Raw genomic sequence first — 17208 nt, 5'->3', positions numbered from 1 at the left:
ATGAATAAGACAAAGAGACGAGAGAGAAAAAACACCCAAGATATAAAGAAGATGAAAAACCCAAAGAAAATTGATGAAAAAACCAAAAAAAGAAGTATAACCCGAAAGTTAATGAAAACAGGAGAAAATTCAGTGAAGAAATAATAACAAAAACAAAAAAACAAGAAAAAACAACCAAGACAACCCGACCACAAACGGTGGAAACAAGATAAGAAACAGCACAGGAAAAACTAGGCCAAACGGAAAAAAACCTAACAAAAAACACAGAGAGAAACAAAAAAAATGAACGCACTGCTACATTGAAGGGTTCCTTCTTCTTTTTATCTTTTTTATTCATAACTCTTCATCTTTATACATTTTTTATAGATAGAGAGTTATGAATAAAAAAAGGTTGCGTCACTTGCACAAGCCCAGTTAAGATCTTACATGAAAATGGTTACCTCACATCTAACTTTTCAGCCATCGGATTCAGACACCAAAATTCGTATTTTTCTTTAATGTGGAGGTGGCCAGAACGATGCGCGGGCAACTGAGCATAGACAAAGCGATTCGATCAAATGTTTTTTTGTTGAAGCATGGTGTTGTGGAGACACCTAGTGGCCCGCCATGTGCAACTTTTCAAAAAATTTATTGTTTTTCCTCGAAATCATTAATGAAGGAGTACTCGTTGCAAAGAACACTCCACTTCCCCAGGTCGCGACAAGTGGCGCACATGCAGCCCGCCCCTTGTCGCAACCTGAGAGTTTTCTCTTTTTTCGTAGATTTGTTTATCAAAACGTTTTATCTCTTTAACCGTGTGTTCAAATCTCGAACCGTTTTCACCATTGAATTCCTCGTGTCGAGATCTTCAAAACTAGATCCCATGTTGATAGGTTTTGACGAATTTTTTTTTCACGAAAAAACCGAATCGGGAGCACGGTTTTTTTTCCTTTCCGAAAGAGGCACACCCGTACCTCTCGCGAAATCACAACCGTGCCTCTCGTGAAAGCAAAACCGTAACCCTCGTGGAAGGAAAAACAAACAGAAAACACATTTTTTTCATTTCCGAGAGGCACGGCCGTGACTCTAGCAAAGGCACAACCGTGCCTCTCGCGAAAGCAAAACCGTGACTCTCGCGAAAGAAAAAAAAAAGAAAACGCGTATTTTTTTCCCTTTCCTAGAGGCACGGCCGTGACTTTCGCGAAAAAACAACCGTGCCTCTCGCGAAAGCAAAACCATGACTCACGAAAGAAAAAAAAATAGAAAACGTGTTTTGTTTTTCCCTTTCCTAGAGGCACGGTCGTGACTTTCGCGAAAGCACAACCGTGCCTCTCGCGGAAGCAAAATCATGACTCTCACGAAAGAAAAAAAAACAGAAAACGTGTTTTGTTTTTCCCTTTTCCGAGAGGCACGGCCGTGACTCTCGCAAAAGCACAACCGTGCCTCTCGCGAAAGCAAAACCGTGACTCTCGTGAAAGAAAAAAAAACAGAAAACATGTTTTTTTTTCGTTTCCGTAAGGCACGACCGTGACTCTCGCTAAAGCACAACCGTGCCTCTCGCGGAAGAAAAACCGTGACTTTCGCGAAAGGAAAATAAAAGAAAACACGTTTTTTTCGCGCAATTTTTTTTTCTTTGTTCGAAAAGCTAAGAAAGACCGAGGAAAACCAAAACATCAAAAAAACCCGGAAAAAACCGTTTAAAAACCGAAAACGCGTGCGGAAAAATAAAAAAACAAAATCCAAAGGGAGCGTCCAAAGCGCGACACGTGGCGAATGGCTGAGAGCACGTCAAGTGACGCTGATCGTTGCGAGGCTTCCGAAGGAGCGCTCGTTAACTAGTTGCTCCCTTTTTTCCTTTTCATTGACTTGTCTCATTTTTTTTGTGCGGAGCACATCTACGTGTTTTTTTCAGCCTCTTCATTCTATTTTTCCTTTCATCCGGGCCCATTCATGTGTAGTTTTTCATCGTCAGTTTTTACTTGAAAAGCTTCCTTAAACCCGACTCAAAAGTCATCGAGTTCAACCGGGACTATAGTTTGTTTTTATCTAAGTTGTAGTTCCATCCTTGACTTGTAACTAGGGCTCATAGATTGTAGTAGTCATAGTTGCAACTCCCATCATCGACTCGCAACCGGTATCGTAATTTTGAGTAGTCCGAGTGGCAAGCCCATCATCGACACGGAATTGGGCCCATAGTTTGGATTTTTCTCAGTTGCAAGTCCAGCCTCGACTCGCAACTAGGGTCCAACATTTTTTCCTGAGTTGTCAGTCTAGCCTCGACTCGCAATTGGGGCTCGGTCTTTTTTGTCTCATTTGCAAGTTCATTCTCAACTCGCAACTGGGGTCATCCTTTTCTGTCCCAATTGCAAGTCCATCTTTGACTCGCAACTAGGGAACGACCTATTTTTCTCTCAGTTACAAGTCTACCCTCGACTTGCAACTAAGGCCCGAACTTTCTTTCTAGATGCAAGTCCACCCTTGACTCGTAAATGAGGTCTGACCTTTGTCTTTTCTTCCAGCTATGAGTCCATCCTCGAGTCGCAACTTGGGTCCGACCAATTTTTTTGCTAGTTGCAATCCCACCCTCGGCTAGTATCTGGGACCCGACTTTTTTGTGTCCCGGTTGCAAGTCCACAGTCAACTCACAACTGGGGCTCTGACCAATTTTGTTCCAATTGCAAGTCTACCCTCGACTCGCAACTAGGGTTTGAAATTTTTTTCTCCAGTTGTAATACCACTCTTGACTGGCAATTCGGCCTGATTGTTTTTGTCCTAGTTGCAAGTCCATCCTCAACTTGCAGTTGGAGTCCGACCTTTTTCCCCAGTTGCAAGTCCACCATCGACTCATAATTGAGGCTCAACCTTTTCTTTGTCCTAGTTGCAAGTCACTTTTGACTCACAACTGGAGCTTGACTTTTTTTTGTCTAAGTTGCAAGTGCACTCTCGACTCGCAACTAGGGCCAACCTTTTTTGTCCGGGTTGCAAGTTTACCCTCGACTCGCAATTGGGGTCCAAACTATTTTAGTAGTTTCAAAGTCCACTATACTCGCAACTGGGCCTGACTTTTTTTTTCCAAGTTGCAAGTCCACTCTCGACTTGTAACTAGGGCCCGACCTTTTTTCTGTATCAGTTGCAAGTACACCCTCGACTTGCAAGTGGGGCCCAACTTTTTTTTATCCTAGTTGCAAGTCCGAATTCGACACTAAGCAAACCACACATGAGCTGGCCCAAGTAGCTAGGATACGTTTTTGTTTTGTTTTTTTCTTCATGATTTTCATCTTTTTTCATTTTTTCTTCACGAGTTTTCCTCTCCTTTTAGTTTTTCTATTTTGCAAAAGTCGATCTCGTTTTTCATTATTATTTAATTTTTCATTCTTTCTGAGTCTTTTTTTCATAAATTCGCAAGTTCCAAAAGGTTCCAAAATTCATTTTTTTATTTTTCCAAAACAATTAGTGTTTACATAAAAATGAAATTTTAAAAATGTGTTCATTTTTTCAGAACAAATTCACATGTTATAAAAATGTTCATGTTTTTCCAAAACAAGTATAAATGTTCAAAGCAATGTTCACGTTCCAAAATTTATTTGCAAATTCAAAAAAGTTCAACTTTTTGAAAAAGTGTACGCATTTTCAAAAAATTGTTCACATTTCTAGAAAATGTTATGAAGTTTGTAGAAATATACTTGTTTCCTAAAAAAATCTCAATTTTAATAATTAGCTCTCATTTTTGCAAAAACATATCTCAAATTCAAAAATTGTTTGTATCAATTTAAAAAATTCACAGTTTCAAGAAATGTTTGAAAAAATTCTGAATTGTTCGATCTGCCGCATTTTAGTGTTTCACGGTGACAAACAGTCACTAACGTCCAATAACTCTAGTGGCTAACTACAGGCGTGCCTTTAGACGAGGTCTTGTGTTCGATTCTAAGCGCCACATGTGGATCGTTTTTTACTCCTTTGTAGTCTAGGTTTTTAGGATGTTCATCGTCTTGGCTTCGGCGGCGATGATGATGGCGCTGAATAAAGATTTTTCGGATCGTTCCCTGATGAGGCCATCAGTCCTATAGTTGGGGAGCGATTTGAAAACATGTTTGTTCAAGCAAGAATGGTGTGACGGCGACGACATCCTCATGGTGGACCTTTGTCCCCAGACTCCGCTGTTGCGACGATGTTTGCTCGTCGACGCAGAGCTTGGGAGGTAGTCCAGGAGCGGATACAGATTGTGGTCTGCATCGACGACATCTGAAAGACGGAACGTGTGCTGGGTTTGTGGTTCATGGATGGCAGGTATGATTTCTTCCTTCGGCGTCTTAGTCGAGGTGGGGTGCCAGATCTGGAGTTCGATGGCGCGCCCGTGGTGTTGCCCCTGTCTGATTCGTTTAACGACAAGGACTTCACTTTTGGTGAGCCACCTTGGAGGTTCGCAAAGCTGAATATCAGCGATGGAGCTGCATCAAGCTCGGGTGAGGATGTGATTCATCATTCTTTTTTTCGGTGACTGTTGTGGTGATGCCGGAGGCAGATGACGGCCGTTGGTGTCAAGCTCAGAGATGTTCTGCTACCTTTTGAATTTGTCATGCCGGTCCTTACATGATTTGTATTTGATCTTTAAGATATGAATGAGATATATATTCAGTTTTGCTAAAGCACATCTAGATGTGCCATAAGTATTGCACATCTAAGTCTTATGTCATTGATCTTATGTTGAGATTTACGTGAATATTTTTTTTCTTTTTTCTCTTCCTCTTTATGCCATATATATTACCATGAAAAAAAAATCTATCGCGCGGCAAGCCCTTCCAAACCAATCAACGAAATATGATTCTCAGAAAAAAAAACCAATCAACAAAAGATAGAGGAACAAAAATCTAGTGTTTGCTCGTGTGGCACCTCCAGGACAGGTAAGCGCAGATGCAACCGACGGCGACGAACCCTGCCGCCGCGTAACAAGCCTGCGTACATTCATGAGAGTTCAAGCCCCATGAGCTGTGACGGCCGCGATCAACTCTGCGCGCGACCTGAAGAATGCATGCCCAGCGTGCGTACCTTGCGCGTGCGGGACGCCGGCATTGCACCGACTCCGCCGCGACGGCATTGACCGTCCGTCCCCGGGACGAGCACGTCGTCCACGAGGCTGGCGCACAGGTCGCCATACCGTGCTTCCTCGACGAGGATGTCCGCCGTTCCGCCACCGCCGCCGCCGTCCTCCGTGTCGGAGTCGCCCCACGTGAGCAGCCTCCGGTCTAGGGTTGGCATCGCGAGGGCCAAAACGTGGTTTCTGAATTTCTGACGGGAGCAAATCATACGCAAGTCGCATTTATGCATGCTGGAGCTTGTGCTGTAAGTACTATCATTAGGGCGGTTAACAACCAAGGTGGTTAAATAAGGGAAGCCAGATCAAATTAAGGTGTTCGACAGGTTAGGAGCAGAGCATTCATCCACTTGGAAGTTGGAACACCTGAATACGCATACGGGTTTTCCAAAGAAATTTACATTGCCAACATGTGTTGTTACAACATTTCATATCTTCTTCTAAAGAACTTTCAATCTATTCATAACCAATTAGAAATAACAAAAAATACAACTAAATGCATGAACCTTCTACCAACAACTCCAAGCACTTGAGTGAGCCGGACTGCCGGAGACACACCGCCGTATCAATTGGTGGTCATGCCTACAAGTTCTCAAAAAATGGTTTCCTGCCTAATTACGTCTTCACATTATTCCATGCTTGTTGGAGCGACGTCGAGGCCATCGTTCCCTTTCCTCCCTCTCCCTGTCCTCGTCTTCCAAGGCGTACAACGTGGCCATGAAAAGCGACAGGAAGGTGAGCAGCACCAGCACCACAACCAGCAGCACCTGGAGCCAGTTGCTGCTCCGCGTGGCCGCGGTCACCACAAAGGCGGGTGCGGCGAACGCCGTGTACGCAACCAACGCCGCCTTCGCGAGCACCCTACGAACGGGGCTTATGTGCTGCGTCGTCGTCTCCAATTCGTAGACGTCCGAGTCGTCGCCCCCCTCGTCGTCGTCGTAACCATCGGGGATATCCACTGCGACGTGGCGAGAAACGGCCAGCGGCGTGGTAGGCGGGCCAACGACGGCCGCCCTGTAGCTTGCTGTGCTCGGCGGCGCGGAGTCGACAGGAGCTGCGCGCGGCGGAGCGGCTCCGGAGACACGAGCAGGCAGAACATACCGACGGGCTGGCCGGAGATCGACTTCCACGACCGAAAAGTGGCGGCCGACCTGATTGCAATTGATCGATCGATGTCTCTAGCTAGGATGTGCCTGTGCGGCGATGGATCGAGCCTGGAGCGGCCAACTCTTGCCCTTATATGGCCATGTGCGACCTCCTGGAGTTTCCCGAGTTCCAAACTGAATGGCATTGTTGTCTCGAGGCTTGCGACGACCGAAGCCAAACAAACCTTTGCCATTTCGGACTCGGCGTCGAGCTTTGCTACGCGCACACATGATCACGGGCTTTTACTCGGAACCTTAGAGCATCTCTAGCATTACCAGTATAATGCCGTGACCCGTGAAATAACTATTAAAATACGGGTTCGCGTGAAAAATGCTGCCCGATCAGACCCTGTAAACGTGTTTGACCCGTAAAAATTTTTGCATGGTGCGGCAAAAGTTCGTCCTCAACTATTAGATTCATAGAGTGGGAGGCCGATCCGAGCTCGCCCCCTATCCGCAGCGAGATTTGGCAAGAGGAAAATTTCCACGTGGGTGTTCCCGCTCCCCTCCCCCCCCTCCCCTCTCGGCCACCATTGCCCCACCACCGCCCGCTCCGGTCCATCTTCCCCGGCCATTGTTCGCCGCCATGGAAGCCTCCTAGCCACCTCCCGTCACCGTGGAGGTCGCGCACACGCAATCCCCTCCGGCGGATCTCGCCGCCGGTCATGTCGCCCCCGCCGGCGCTCAAGGCACCACCGCGCCTGCTCGCAAGCGGCAGGGCAACGTTGTCGTGCAAGGCGGCAATCCGGCTGGCCTCACCGGAAAGGCACGCGCACCGGGCGCTGCCGCCCTTGCGCGATCTGCCCGGCCGCCGGCGGAGAAGGTGGGCAAGGTTTCGGGCGTGAAGCGCAAGAAGGTTCCTATGAAAAGGCCGGCGCCTTCATCCACTCCCTCCGTCCCGGCAAGATGTTCCCCGGCGATGCCGTTCAACGGCGCTGCTTCCACCGCAGGCGAGGTGTTCGATGAAATGGTCGGAAGGTATGCATCTTCGATCCCTTGTACTTGCTTCGCTTTTCGTCATTGTGGTAGCTCGTGACTTGATGTCACTCACTGTAGCGGTGGTTCGAACAATACCACTGCCAAGTTCGTGAACTTGTTGGACACCAACGCAGTCGACATCGATCAAACCCCGTTCACTGATTTCAATTACAATTGAAGGGGGGGTGGCGTGGATGATCATGGTTGTGAAGATGAAGTGAAGGAGGTAGATGAGGGGGCGTATGAGCAAGCACAAGCAAAAAAAAGCGTGAGATCAAAGAACTACACGATGTTTTCTCATCGTGATTTGGAAACAATGTCGCCGATGCATTTAGTGCGCCCCACGATGCTTTCGGTGCCGGAGTTGGAACAAGTGCCGGTGATGGATTCGGGGGCGGCGATGACATCGATGGAGGTGGTGCGGAGTGAAGATCATGACGACAGGTGAAAAACGACCAAGATGATGATGGACGTGGTCGTCGCTTTTGCATGAAATCTTTTTGCGTTTGTCATACAAAATTATGCTTTTATTTGCGCGTGAACTATGTTTTATTGTTCGAATTTGAATTCAATTGTCGGAATCGCTGTCAAATTCGCTTATCGAGGGTTTTCGTCTGCTACGCGGGGTCTGCTCGGCCGCAGCCCGCGTCAACCCGCAAATCCGTTTTTCAGTGACCTGTAAATGCATTTTGCGCATCGACATTATACGGGGTGTGATAGAGATGCTCTTAGCTGGGACTTTTGATGGGAAGAAATCATGATGAGGAGCCCACACCCATTGAAATTCAGGTGGTTGGAAGATTAATTCATGAACAGATCGCATAATAGGCCTGTAAAAGTCCGTTGGTTTAGAATTTTTGCTGGGCGTCCGTGTCATCAGCGAGCCAGCACACACCCCAATATATCAGGCGTCAGATGAATATCGGCGTGGCAATTACTTGTTGCAGCATGACAATTTTTTACACTACATGACAAACCTTAGATTATTTTGTGAGCCAATTTGTGCTTGAATGGTTAGTAAAACAATGATATCTCCTGCACATTAGAGTTCAAGTTTTAGGTCTTCCGACAACATGCGTTCAATGGAAGGAGACGTTTACGTCAATTATGAAGACGTGATCTGTGCCAACTTTGTCAATTTCAAAATGATATGCCAGCTCAATCTTTTGGAGATGATCATAAAGTAGGATGTGCATGTATGTAGTCATAGAGACGAGTGTGTGTATATTTATGAACGTCTGCATCTGTACCGTGTGACAAAAATCTCACCGCCCGTCAGCTCTGCCAGGTGCAGCTCAGCCTTGAGCCTAACTAGATAACCAGTTGTGCCCATGGCGCAAAACGCGAGATCAAGCCAATGCACCTGTGACTGATTTAGAACCAACTTCATGGATACTTATATCCCATTAATTACAATATAGATGATACCATGATAGACTAAAAGGAAGTAACAAGATCGCCTTGATAATAGCATACATTGGTTTACCCGTTGTGCCGATGGTGCAAAGGGCGAGAGGGAACCAAGCAAGAGTGTTTAGAGGATATTTAGATACAATGTTCAAACATAGTGTTATATATTCCATTGCATGGTACCAAGATGGCTGAAAACAAAGTCATGAAACCAACTCATGATAGAAAGCAAGCTGGATTACATAGCTCCATCTGCATTTGTATTTCCACACCAATTTAAAAAGATGTTTCATCTACTTTATATTATGAAGTACTGGAGCTGAAAGGATAAGGTGACGCAGAGCACATTATATGGTCGAGAAAAGTAGTGCATGACCTAGGTCTTGAACCTGAGCTATATTATGAGATGATGGCAGTGGTTGCTCATGAAGCTATCAAAGGGAGTGCACGATGATATGAGTTCTCCTGCCAATTCCTCAAAGGCAAATGCATATGACACTCCTCCTTTCATATTTGCAATGTCAAAGAACTGAGTCCAGCTTCTTGTGATTGTATGATAAGCCGAGCAATGACGATGGCAGGTCTGTTTCCAGCTTTGATCAGCAAATCAGTATGCTCTCCATGCATGTGCCCCTTGAGATATTCTTGTGTGAAGTGAGTGGAAAAGTGCTGCAATAGATATTAAGCATGGTTAAGATGCAGCTATGAAGATTCATAAAAAGGAGAAAGGACGGGAACAGAATACCATTTGTTGACCACTTGTTGCGAACATCTTGTTCATGGTACAGACATAGTAGGAAGAGAAATTTTGTTTCCGTCTAGTATTAAGCTGTTCAGAGTGTCAACATGCTGTCTGTATAGTGTTACCTCATTCCCAAACAAGAAAATAGTAGCTCAGCTCAGCTATGTACCCATGAATGCGGACATCTATTTAATTTGAAGGCTAATTTAATTATCATGCCTAAATGTGGTATAAATGGGGCGACACCGTTAGCTTCTTACCACGGATAATGCATTTTCCATCATCCAGAGTGATCCTCATGCGTGCATATTCAGTTACTGGGCAATATGATGCCAAATCTACACAGAGAAAAAAAATGGCTATTACTTCATACTCCCTCTGTAAACTAATATAAGAGCGTTTAGATCACTATTTTAGTAATCTAAACACTCTTATATTAGTTTACGGAGGAAGTACCTCCTACACATCCAGAGTGATCCTCCTGTGTGCATATTCAGTTACTGTGTCACAAAATAACATGATGCCAAATGATAAGCATGTATGAGGAAAATTAAAATGTTCAATAAAGATTTCTCTAAAGGGCATATGATGCAAACTTTGAGAACAACAGGACTTCCAACTCGCTGGAACTGTAGTCGCACACATGAAACATACTATGCTTCAAGTACCAGAAAGACAGTAGAACACATGGAAACAAACATGTGGATACCAATCGCTTATTCAGGCACAGAGTAAGAAGCCTATACGCAATAATGAACGGTGGTCTGATTAAAGAAGATCAGGTGTTGGGGAAAATATACCTTGTCGTCGCTGAAATTTCACTTGGAGGCATCTATGGCGACTTGATGTGGCATGCATGAAATCTTCTTTGGTAATAGGCAAGTAAAAGTCACATTTTAGTTTTGAAGCAAGCAGACAAAGTCTGTGAATATATACTATAGTCCATGCAAAGCAGACAAGATCCACGTATTAGCAATTTATTAAAACAGGAAAAAAATCAGCATATACATTTCCACGCATTAACATCTAACCAACTAAAAACCAGAGGAAATCGAAAACTTCTATTTTTAGGCCTGACAACATTGTCACCAAAGACTGGGAAGCATGGATTGCATGCACCAATTAAAATTTACCAGGCAAAAAATAAGACATATCATTTTCTATCAACACTTATATACCAGTTAAAAAGCATGATCCATTATGGTCTTAGTAGTAAACAACTCGGATAGAAGCATAGGCTAATGTGAGTCAGTTACACATGCCGCAAAAGCATCCTAAAGACGGATGTTTTTAACGCAAGCTACATTAGTAGAGAAACTATTGCTCAGCTTTGTAAACCGTAACCAGAAAAAGGAAAGAGAAGCCTATGAAAAATTGCACAGGAGCACATATTAACAGAAGGAATATCCGACTAAAATATAAAATCCTATAACTTAGTCCTAGAATCCTTTCGTACAAGGAGTGAAGAAATGTTTGTAGTCTCAAGAGCCTCGTCGGTGCGAAATCTTTCAACTATTTTGTTACCCGTGTCAATATCCCTCAGTTCCAGCGGCTGCAATCAAGAGTCAAGAATAAATCAGATTGGTAATTAAACAAATGACAAATTTAAGCTCCAGTTAAGTCAAGCATATATAAAAAAAACATGCCCCTGAACTTAATTTTCGTCATTTGGGGGATGTATAGCATGGAACTGCAGATATGCCAATGGGGAGTTCTAATTCAGAGCACCTCTAAATAAAGAGTGTGCAGTAAGAAATGATAGCAGTATTTATACTCAGGGTCGCCGGAGACATGCATCGAAGGAAATATGTGCATTGTACCACCATATTTCTTGGCTGACTCAACCAAGTCACATACTTTCTCCTGCTACCGACGTCTGTGTTACTACAAGGGGAAGAAAAAAGTTCAACTATTACCACTCCACTTCCAGTATATATACGGTGCCAACAACTTGGCATAGAACCTAATGTTTTTCTGTGAGTTCATGGATCGGCCATTGGGAGAATATTACAGGGTGGAGGCATAAGGAGAATAATCAAATAGCAAGACTGTACAAGAAAATAACCTGCAACTTGCAACTCATGAAATTCTGTTTAAATTTATAGGTCATATTAGATGCATAGGAAGCACAGGTAAATACAGAAGTTCAGCTTCAAGCCACTCATCAAATATGGGGGACCTCCCTTGCTATGCCCAGACCAACAAAAATTGAACTGTCGATACAACCGGACTGACAAAATGAACTATTGAAAGGGAAACCTACTTTTTTTGTAGAACATTTTCAATTTGACAATGCAAAAAGTAGTAAACACCACAAGATGTGATTTTTTTCCCATTCCTCAATCGAGAGTAACGATCAACAACCAGCTCATGTTGCAAATATATTTCAATTGAACAAAGCAGGCTACATCCAGCAATAACTTGACCTAAGTTTCTACTTGTGACCTTTTAGTGTTTGTTTATGCCATGAACAATAAGGAGTGGAAATTAATATATCCCAAACCAATATTTCAAAATTTGTAGAGGCCAAGTAATTCATTAATCTAATGTTTCCTGGTGAGACACACCATTCACCCATAGCAGGTTAGGCAAGCAAGCTTAACAAACCTACTGCAATGGCCGCTGCTGCACCACGAGCGTCGGGGAAGACGTCCAGGGAAGAAGGCGGCGGCGCGAGAGGCCGTGGGACCGGAGGGTCGAGGAGCAGAGGAGGCTGGAGATGCTGAACGGCGCGGACTCGAATGGGGCTCGAGGAAGGGAAGGATTGGTCCTTTGTGCGCTAGGTTTTCGGGACGCATTAGTGCCTTTCGTGCTGGACAAAATAACTTGCAAATCAAAATCTGTATAACTTTACTCCTGAGCCTGGCCAACATTAATTAGCATGGCTCCTTTTGCTCATATTTGTACATTTAGTCGGCAAACCTTTCCGAAATTGTATCTGAAAGAAACTGCTACTATCTTTTGCTTGTTCTCGCAAAGAATTAAATCCATAGTATGCCAAGAAGCTATGGAAAATTTGCAATTGCTTCAAAGAATATAATACATTGCAGAAATAAAATACTCTATCAGAGAGTTGGCAGGCGAGGTAGTGGGGACAGAGCAAGAACTAACTTTGAGAGGAGATGGGCAGACTCTTGCGTCATGCCCTGGCTGACCCCTACGCTTACGCCATGCCTCATGTATCCATTCCTCATTCCTCTGTGCTGTGATAGAAATTCAGAATGGCAAATAAAAGTATTCTTAGATTGCAGCCTTCATTTCTTATCCTTTAGTAGGCACATTTGATTATGAAGGAAGAAGATGGGAAATATGCATATAGCAAGGAATAGTAAAAAGATGTTCTTTCAAACTTGCATGGCTATTTTTTTTTCTGTAAACATGCCAATCTACTGCCATATCGCTGGCCTTAATTTCTTACCTTTTCATAGATGCAAATTTGATTTTGAGCAAGTAGAGAAGCAATATACGATAGCATACATCAAGAAATAGTAGATGAATGTTCTTTTCAGCCTTAATTCTTTTCAGCATATATACGGCCATCGTTTTTTCCTGTAAATACACTGATGTACTACCATCTCATTGCAAATTATGTATTGTGCAAAGGAAAAATCATTTTACTTTTCAGCATATATATACGATCATACGGTAGTCACACATATAAGCAGCACCACAAAAACAAACACACAAACACGACACCCGGAAAAACCAGGAATACAAAGGAATTAACACGATAATAAGCAGTAAACAATATAGTATAAAAGTGCAGCGCTTAGGGAAGAAGGACAAGGACAAACCTAAAAAACTATCAAAGGGATGAAACAGTAATCTGAGAGGGTGAGGCGGCATGGTGCAGATTTGGTTTTCTGAAATAAAGCATTGGCAATTAACAAAAAAATCGTCACACAAGGCCAGATATATGAATGACCAACATACTAAAATCTCCTTAAAGCTTGCAAGCCAGTAGTAATATAGGTAGGAACGATGTATTCCCCGTCACATTGAGGGAGGAAAGGGGAAACACATGGTCTGTGAGGAGATTAGGAGAACGAACAACTATAAGGACCAACGGATCTGACACGTACCTCAACCAGCTTGCCGGCGGCGCCGCCTCCATGACGAACCACGACGGCCTCCTCCATCTCCCCAGCAGCTATCTCCCCTGCTCCTTGCAACCCGTTGCTTCTTGTCCTCGGCACCTATCTCCCCTGCTCCTTGCAACAATGGCGACATGGGAGAGAGATAGGAGGAGGAGAGGTGGCGGCGCAAAGATCTGCGCCCGATCCAGAATCACGGCACGCGGCGCGTGATGCCGGCGACCTGCACCGGATCCGGCTGGGCCGACAAGTGCCGCAGCCGCTGCTGTACCTCGAGCGCCGGGGAGAGAAGGCCGCGTCGGCCGCTGCGTGGAGCCGGCGGCGCGACGGTAGGGAAGGAGGGGATCAGGGGAGGGGAGAGCACGTGAGAGAAGGCAAGGGAGAGGAGATATTTTCACGGGTGGCCGCTGGGTGCAAACGAGGACGGTAAAAAAACACCCTGCCAACACACGATCGATTCGCCCTGCTTTTCACCCGGACAGAAGCACGCACACACCGGCCGCTGCGAGGCTGGCCCGCGCGCAAGGCTGGCCCATGTGTCAGTCGCTCTAGTCCGGTTACTCGGAGTACAGAAAAACGAGCGACCGGATGTTTACCACCACGATGAAAGGTACGATGTCCCTGGCCAGCGAGGCAAATCGAGTGTTTAGGATGAATTTAAAACGCGGATGGCGCTAGAATGGCGGGTTGGGTAGCTGGGTTTATATGTTCAATTTCGTTGGGCTGTCCCAGGCCGGCCTTGCCCGCCTACTGGACCACACGTCCTTGTAGATGATTGGCCTGGCCCATCTTCTATGCATATTTTTTTCTTTCTTTTTCACATTTTCCCTTTTATTAGTAATTACCGTTTTAAAATCTAAAAATGTATGATAATATCTTCTCTTATATTTCACTCATTTCATACAAAAATCCATTACTTCATAATTCAAATTTTGTTTTTTTGCAATCACCTTTTTTAACTACTATTTTCTTAGACTTATATATTTCTTTTTTATTTCTTTCATACGTTTGCTACAGTTGTTTAAAATTCTTTTTTACAATCCTTTTTTTCACTTATTTTCTACAATCTTTTTGTACACTCCTTTCTTTCACTCCAAGATTCACAATTTTTTTAAATGATGCTTGATTGCATAATCTAAACAAAAGATAGCATACATCACAAAAAATTTCCATGCCACACAAATATAGATAGCATTCTAGATTAATAAGATAGATACCATCCAGTACATCTAAACACGATATCCAGTCCAGAGACATACTACATTACAGTAATATACATACTACATTAGCAGACCAAGTTTCCAACAGTTCACAACCACATGCACTTTAGCAAAAGTAAAACATCATCACATATACTGATGATGAGTACCATCCTTGGGGCTACTACATGGGAAGCAAAGCCTTCAGGAGGGCAGCATGATGCATCCCGTGCATGCGATGGAAGGTGCTCAGAGAGCCCATCCTTGGGCTTTGGCTTGGTACAGTAGGGGCACTGGTACTTCTTCCTCTTGTAGTAGGAGTCGTTTCCTGGTCCTTGATCTTCTGAACTTCCTTCGCTATGAAGGACTCAATGTTGCCATCGTCCACATCATCCAGAGTCATACTGCACACAAAAATGAATTACATGAAGACATTGTTGTTGGAAATATGCCCTAGAGGCAATAATAAAATGGTTATTATTGTATTTCCTTGTTCATGATAATTGTCTATTGTTCATGCTATAATTGTATTAACCGGAAACCGTAATACATGTGTGAATACATAGACCACAACATGTCCATAGTAAGCCTCTAGTTGACTAGCTCGTTGATCAATAGATGGTCATGGTTTCCTGACCATGTACATTGGATGTCATTGATAACGGGATCACATCATTAGGAGAATGATGTGATGGACAAGACCCAATCCTAAGCCTAGCACAAGATTGTATAGTTCGTCTGCTAAAGCTTTTCTAATGTCAAGTATCATTTCCTTAGACCATGAGATTGTGCAACTCCCGGATACCGTAGGAATGCTTTGGGTGTACCAAACGTCACAACGTAACTGGGTGGCTATAAAGGTGCACTACGGGTATCTCCAAAAGTGTCTGTTGGGTTGGCACGAATCGAGACTGGGATTTGTCACTCCGTGTAAAACGGAGAGGTATCTCTGGGCCCACTCGGTAGGACATCATCATAATGTGCACAATGTGACCAAGGAGTTGATCACGGGATGATGTGTTACGGAACGAGTAAAGAGACTTGCCGGTAACGAGATTGAACAAGGTATCGGGATACCGACGATCGAATCTCGGGCAAGTACTATACCGGTAGACAAAGGGAATTGTATACGGGATTGATTGAATCCTCGACATCGTGGTTCATCCGATGAGATCATCGTGAAGCATGTGGGAGCCAACATGGGTATCCAGATCCCGCTGTTGGTTAATGACCAGAGAGATGTCTCGGTCATGTCTACGTGTCTCCCGAACCCGTAGGGTCTACACACTTAAGGTTCGGTGACGCTAGAGTTGTAGAGATATTAGTATGCGGTTAACCGAAAGTTGTTCGGAGTCCCGGATGAGATCCCGGACGTCACGAGGAGTTCCGGAATGGTCCAGTTTCGGCCACCGGGAGAGTTTCAGGGTCACCGGTATTGTACCGGGACCACTGGAAGGGTCCCGGGGGTCCACCGGGTGGGGCCACCTGTCTCGGAGGGCCCCATGGGCTGAAGTGACGTGGGAACCAGCCCCTGGTGGGCTGGTGCGCCCCCCTTGGGCCTCCCTTGCGCCTAGGGGTTGGAAACCCTAAATGGGTGGGGGCGCCTCCACCTGGCTTCGGGGCCAAGCCACCCCTAGGCCGCCGTCCCTCCCATTAGATGGGATCTCTAGGGGCCGGCGCCCCCCAGGGCCCCTATATATAGTGGAGGGGAGGGAGGGCAGCAGCACCCAAGCCCTGGCGCCTCCCTCCCTCCCGTGACACCTCTTCCTCCCCGCTTGCGCTTGGCGAAGCCCTGCCGGGATCCCGCTACTTCCACCACCACACCGTCGTGCTACTGGATCTCCTTCAACTTCTCCTCCCCCCTTGCTGGATCAAGAAGGAGGAGACGTCTCCGCTCCGTACGTGTGTTGAACGCGGAGGTGCCGTCCGTTCGGCGCTAGGATCATCGGTGATTTGGATCACGACGAGTACGACTCCATCAACCCCGTTCTCTTGAACGCTTCCGCTTAGCGATCTACAAGGGTATGTAGATGCACTCCCCTTCCCCTCGTTGCTAGATTACTCCATAGATTGATCTTGGTGATGCGTAGAAAATTTTAAATTTCTGCTACGATCCCCAACAGTGGCATCATGAGCTAGGTCTATGCGTAGACTCTATGCACGAGTAGAACACAAAGTAGTTGTGGGCGATGATTTGTTCAATTTGCTTGCCGTTACTAGTCTTATCTTGATTCAGCGGTATTGTGGGATGAAGCGGCCCGGACCGGCCTTACACGTACACTTACGTGAGACAGGTTCCACCGACTGACATGCACTTGATGCATAAGGTGGCTGGCGGGTGTCTGTCTCTCCCACTTTAGTCGGATCGGATTCGATGAAAAGGGTCCTTATGAAGGGTAAATAGCAATTGGCATATCACCGTTGTGGTTTTGCGTAGGTAAGAAACGTTCTTGCTAGAGACCCATAGCAGCCATGTAAAACATGCAACAATAATTAGAGGACGTCTAACTTGTTTTTGCAGGGTATGCTATGTGATGTGATATGGCCAAAAGGATGTGATGAATGATAT

The 17208-nt window shown here is 45.0% G+C and overlaps 1 protein-coding gene across 21 annotated transcripts; it reads right to left on the bottom strand.

Moving 5' to 3' along the window:
- Positions 1-8744: 8744 nt before the first annotated feature.
- On the bottom strand, positions 8745-14014 carry LOC125512909. 21 transcript variants are annotated; one of them, XR_007285591.1, is made up of 5 exons: positions 13429-13998; positions 13141-13209; positions 12458-12549; positions 11954-12158; positions 8745-10898 (listed from the first exon to the last, which is right to left on the bottom strand). XR_007285591.1 is itself a non-coding variant. In XM_048677974.1 (4 exons), exons 1-3 carry the CDS (start codon positions 13483-13485, stop codon positions 11954-11956), a joined length of 354 nt encoding a protein of 117 aa, XP_048533931.1. In that variant the 5' UTR covers positions 13486-13963; the 3' UTR covers positions 10905-11230. The 21 variants fall into 21 exon arrangements, 1 of the variants encoding a protein (XP_048533931.1); XR_007285588.1 differs by lacking the exons at positions 11954-12158; positions 13141-13209 and having other exon boundaries at positions 8745-9273; positions 9350-9471; positions 9607-10898; positions 13429-13938; XR_007285589.1 differs by lacking the exons at positions 11954-12158; positions 13141-13209 and having other exon boundaries at positions 8745-9273; positions 9350-9457; positions 9607-10898; positions 13429-13937.
- Between the last annotated feature and the right edge of the window lie 3194 nt (positions 14015-17208).

This window comes from Triticum urartu, chromosome 6 (assembly GCF_003073215.2).
Source record: "Triticum urartu cultivar G1812 chromosome 6, Tu2.1, whole genome shotgun sequence".
NCBI lineage: Eukaryota > Viridiplantae > Streptophyta > Magnoliopsida > Poales > Poaceae > Triticum > Triticum urartu.
Note: the sequence above shows the minus strand (reverse complement) of the source record. Positions and strands in the feature narration are given on the sequence as shown.

Excerpts from the sequence above, each read along its gene's own strand:
- LOC125512909 (XM_048677974.1), bottom strand. The coding sequence starts at position 13,485 with ATGGAGGAGGCCGTCGTGGTTCGTCATGGAGGCGGCGCCGCCGGCAAG. Across the intron at positions 12,550-13,428 it reads CCGCCGGCAAGCTGGTTGAG|CACAGAGGAATGAGGAATGG; the intron begins GTACGTGTCAGA and ends TTTCTATCACAG. Across the intron at positions 12,159-12,457 it reads TCTGCCCATCTCCTCTCAAA|CACGAAAGGCACTAATGCGT; the intron begins GTTAGTTCTTGC and ends TATTTTGTCCAG.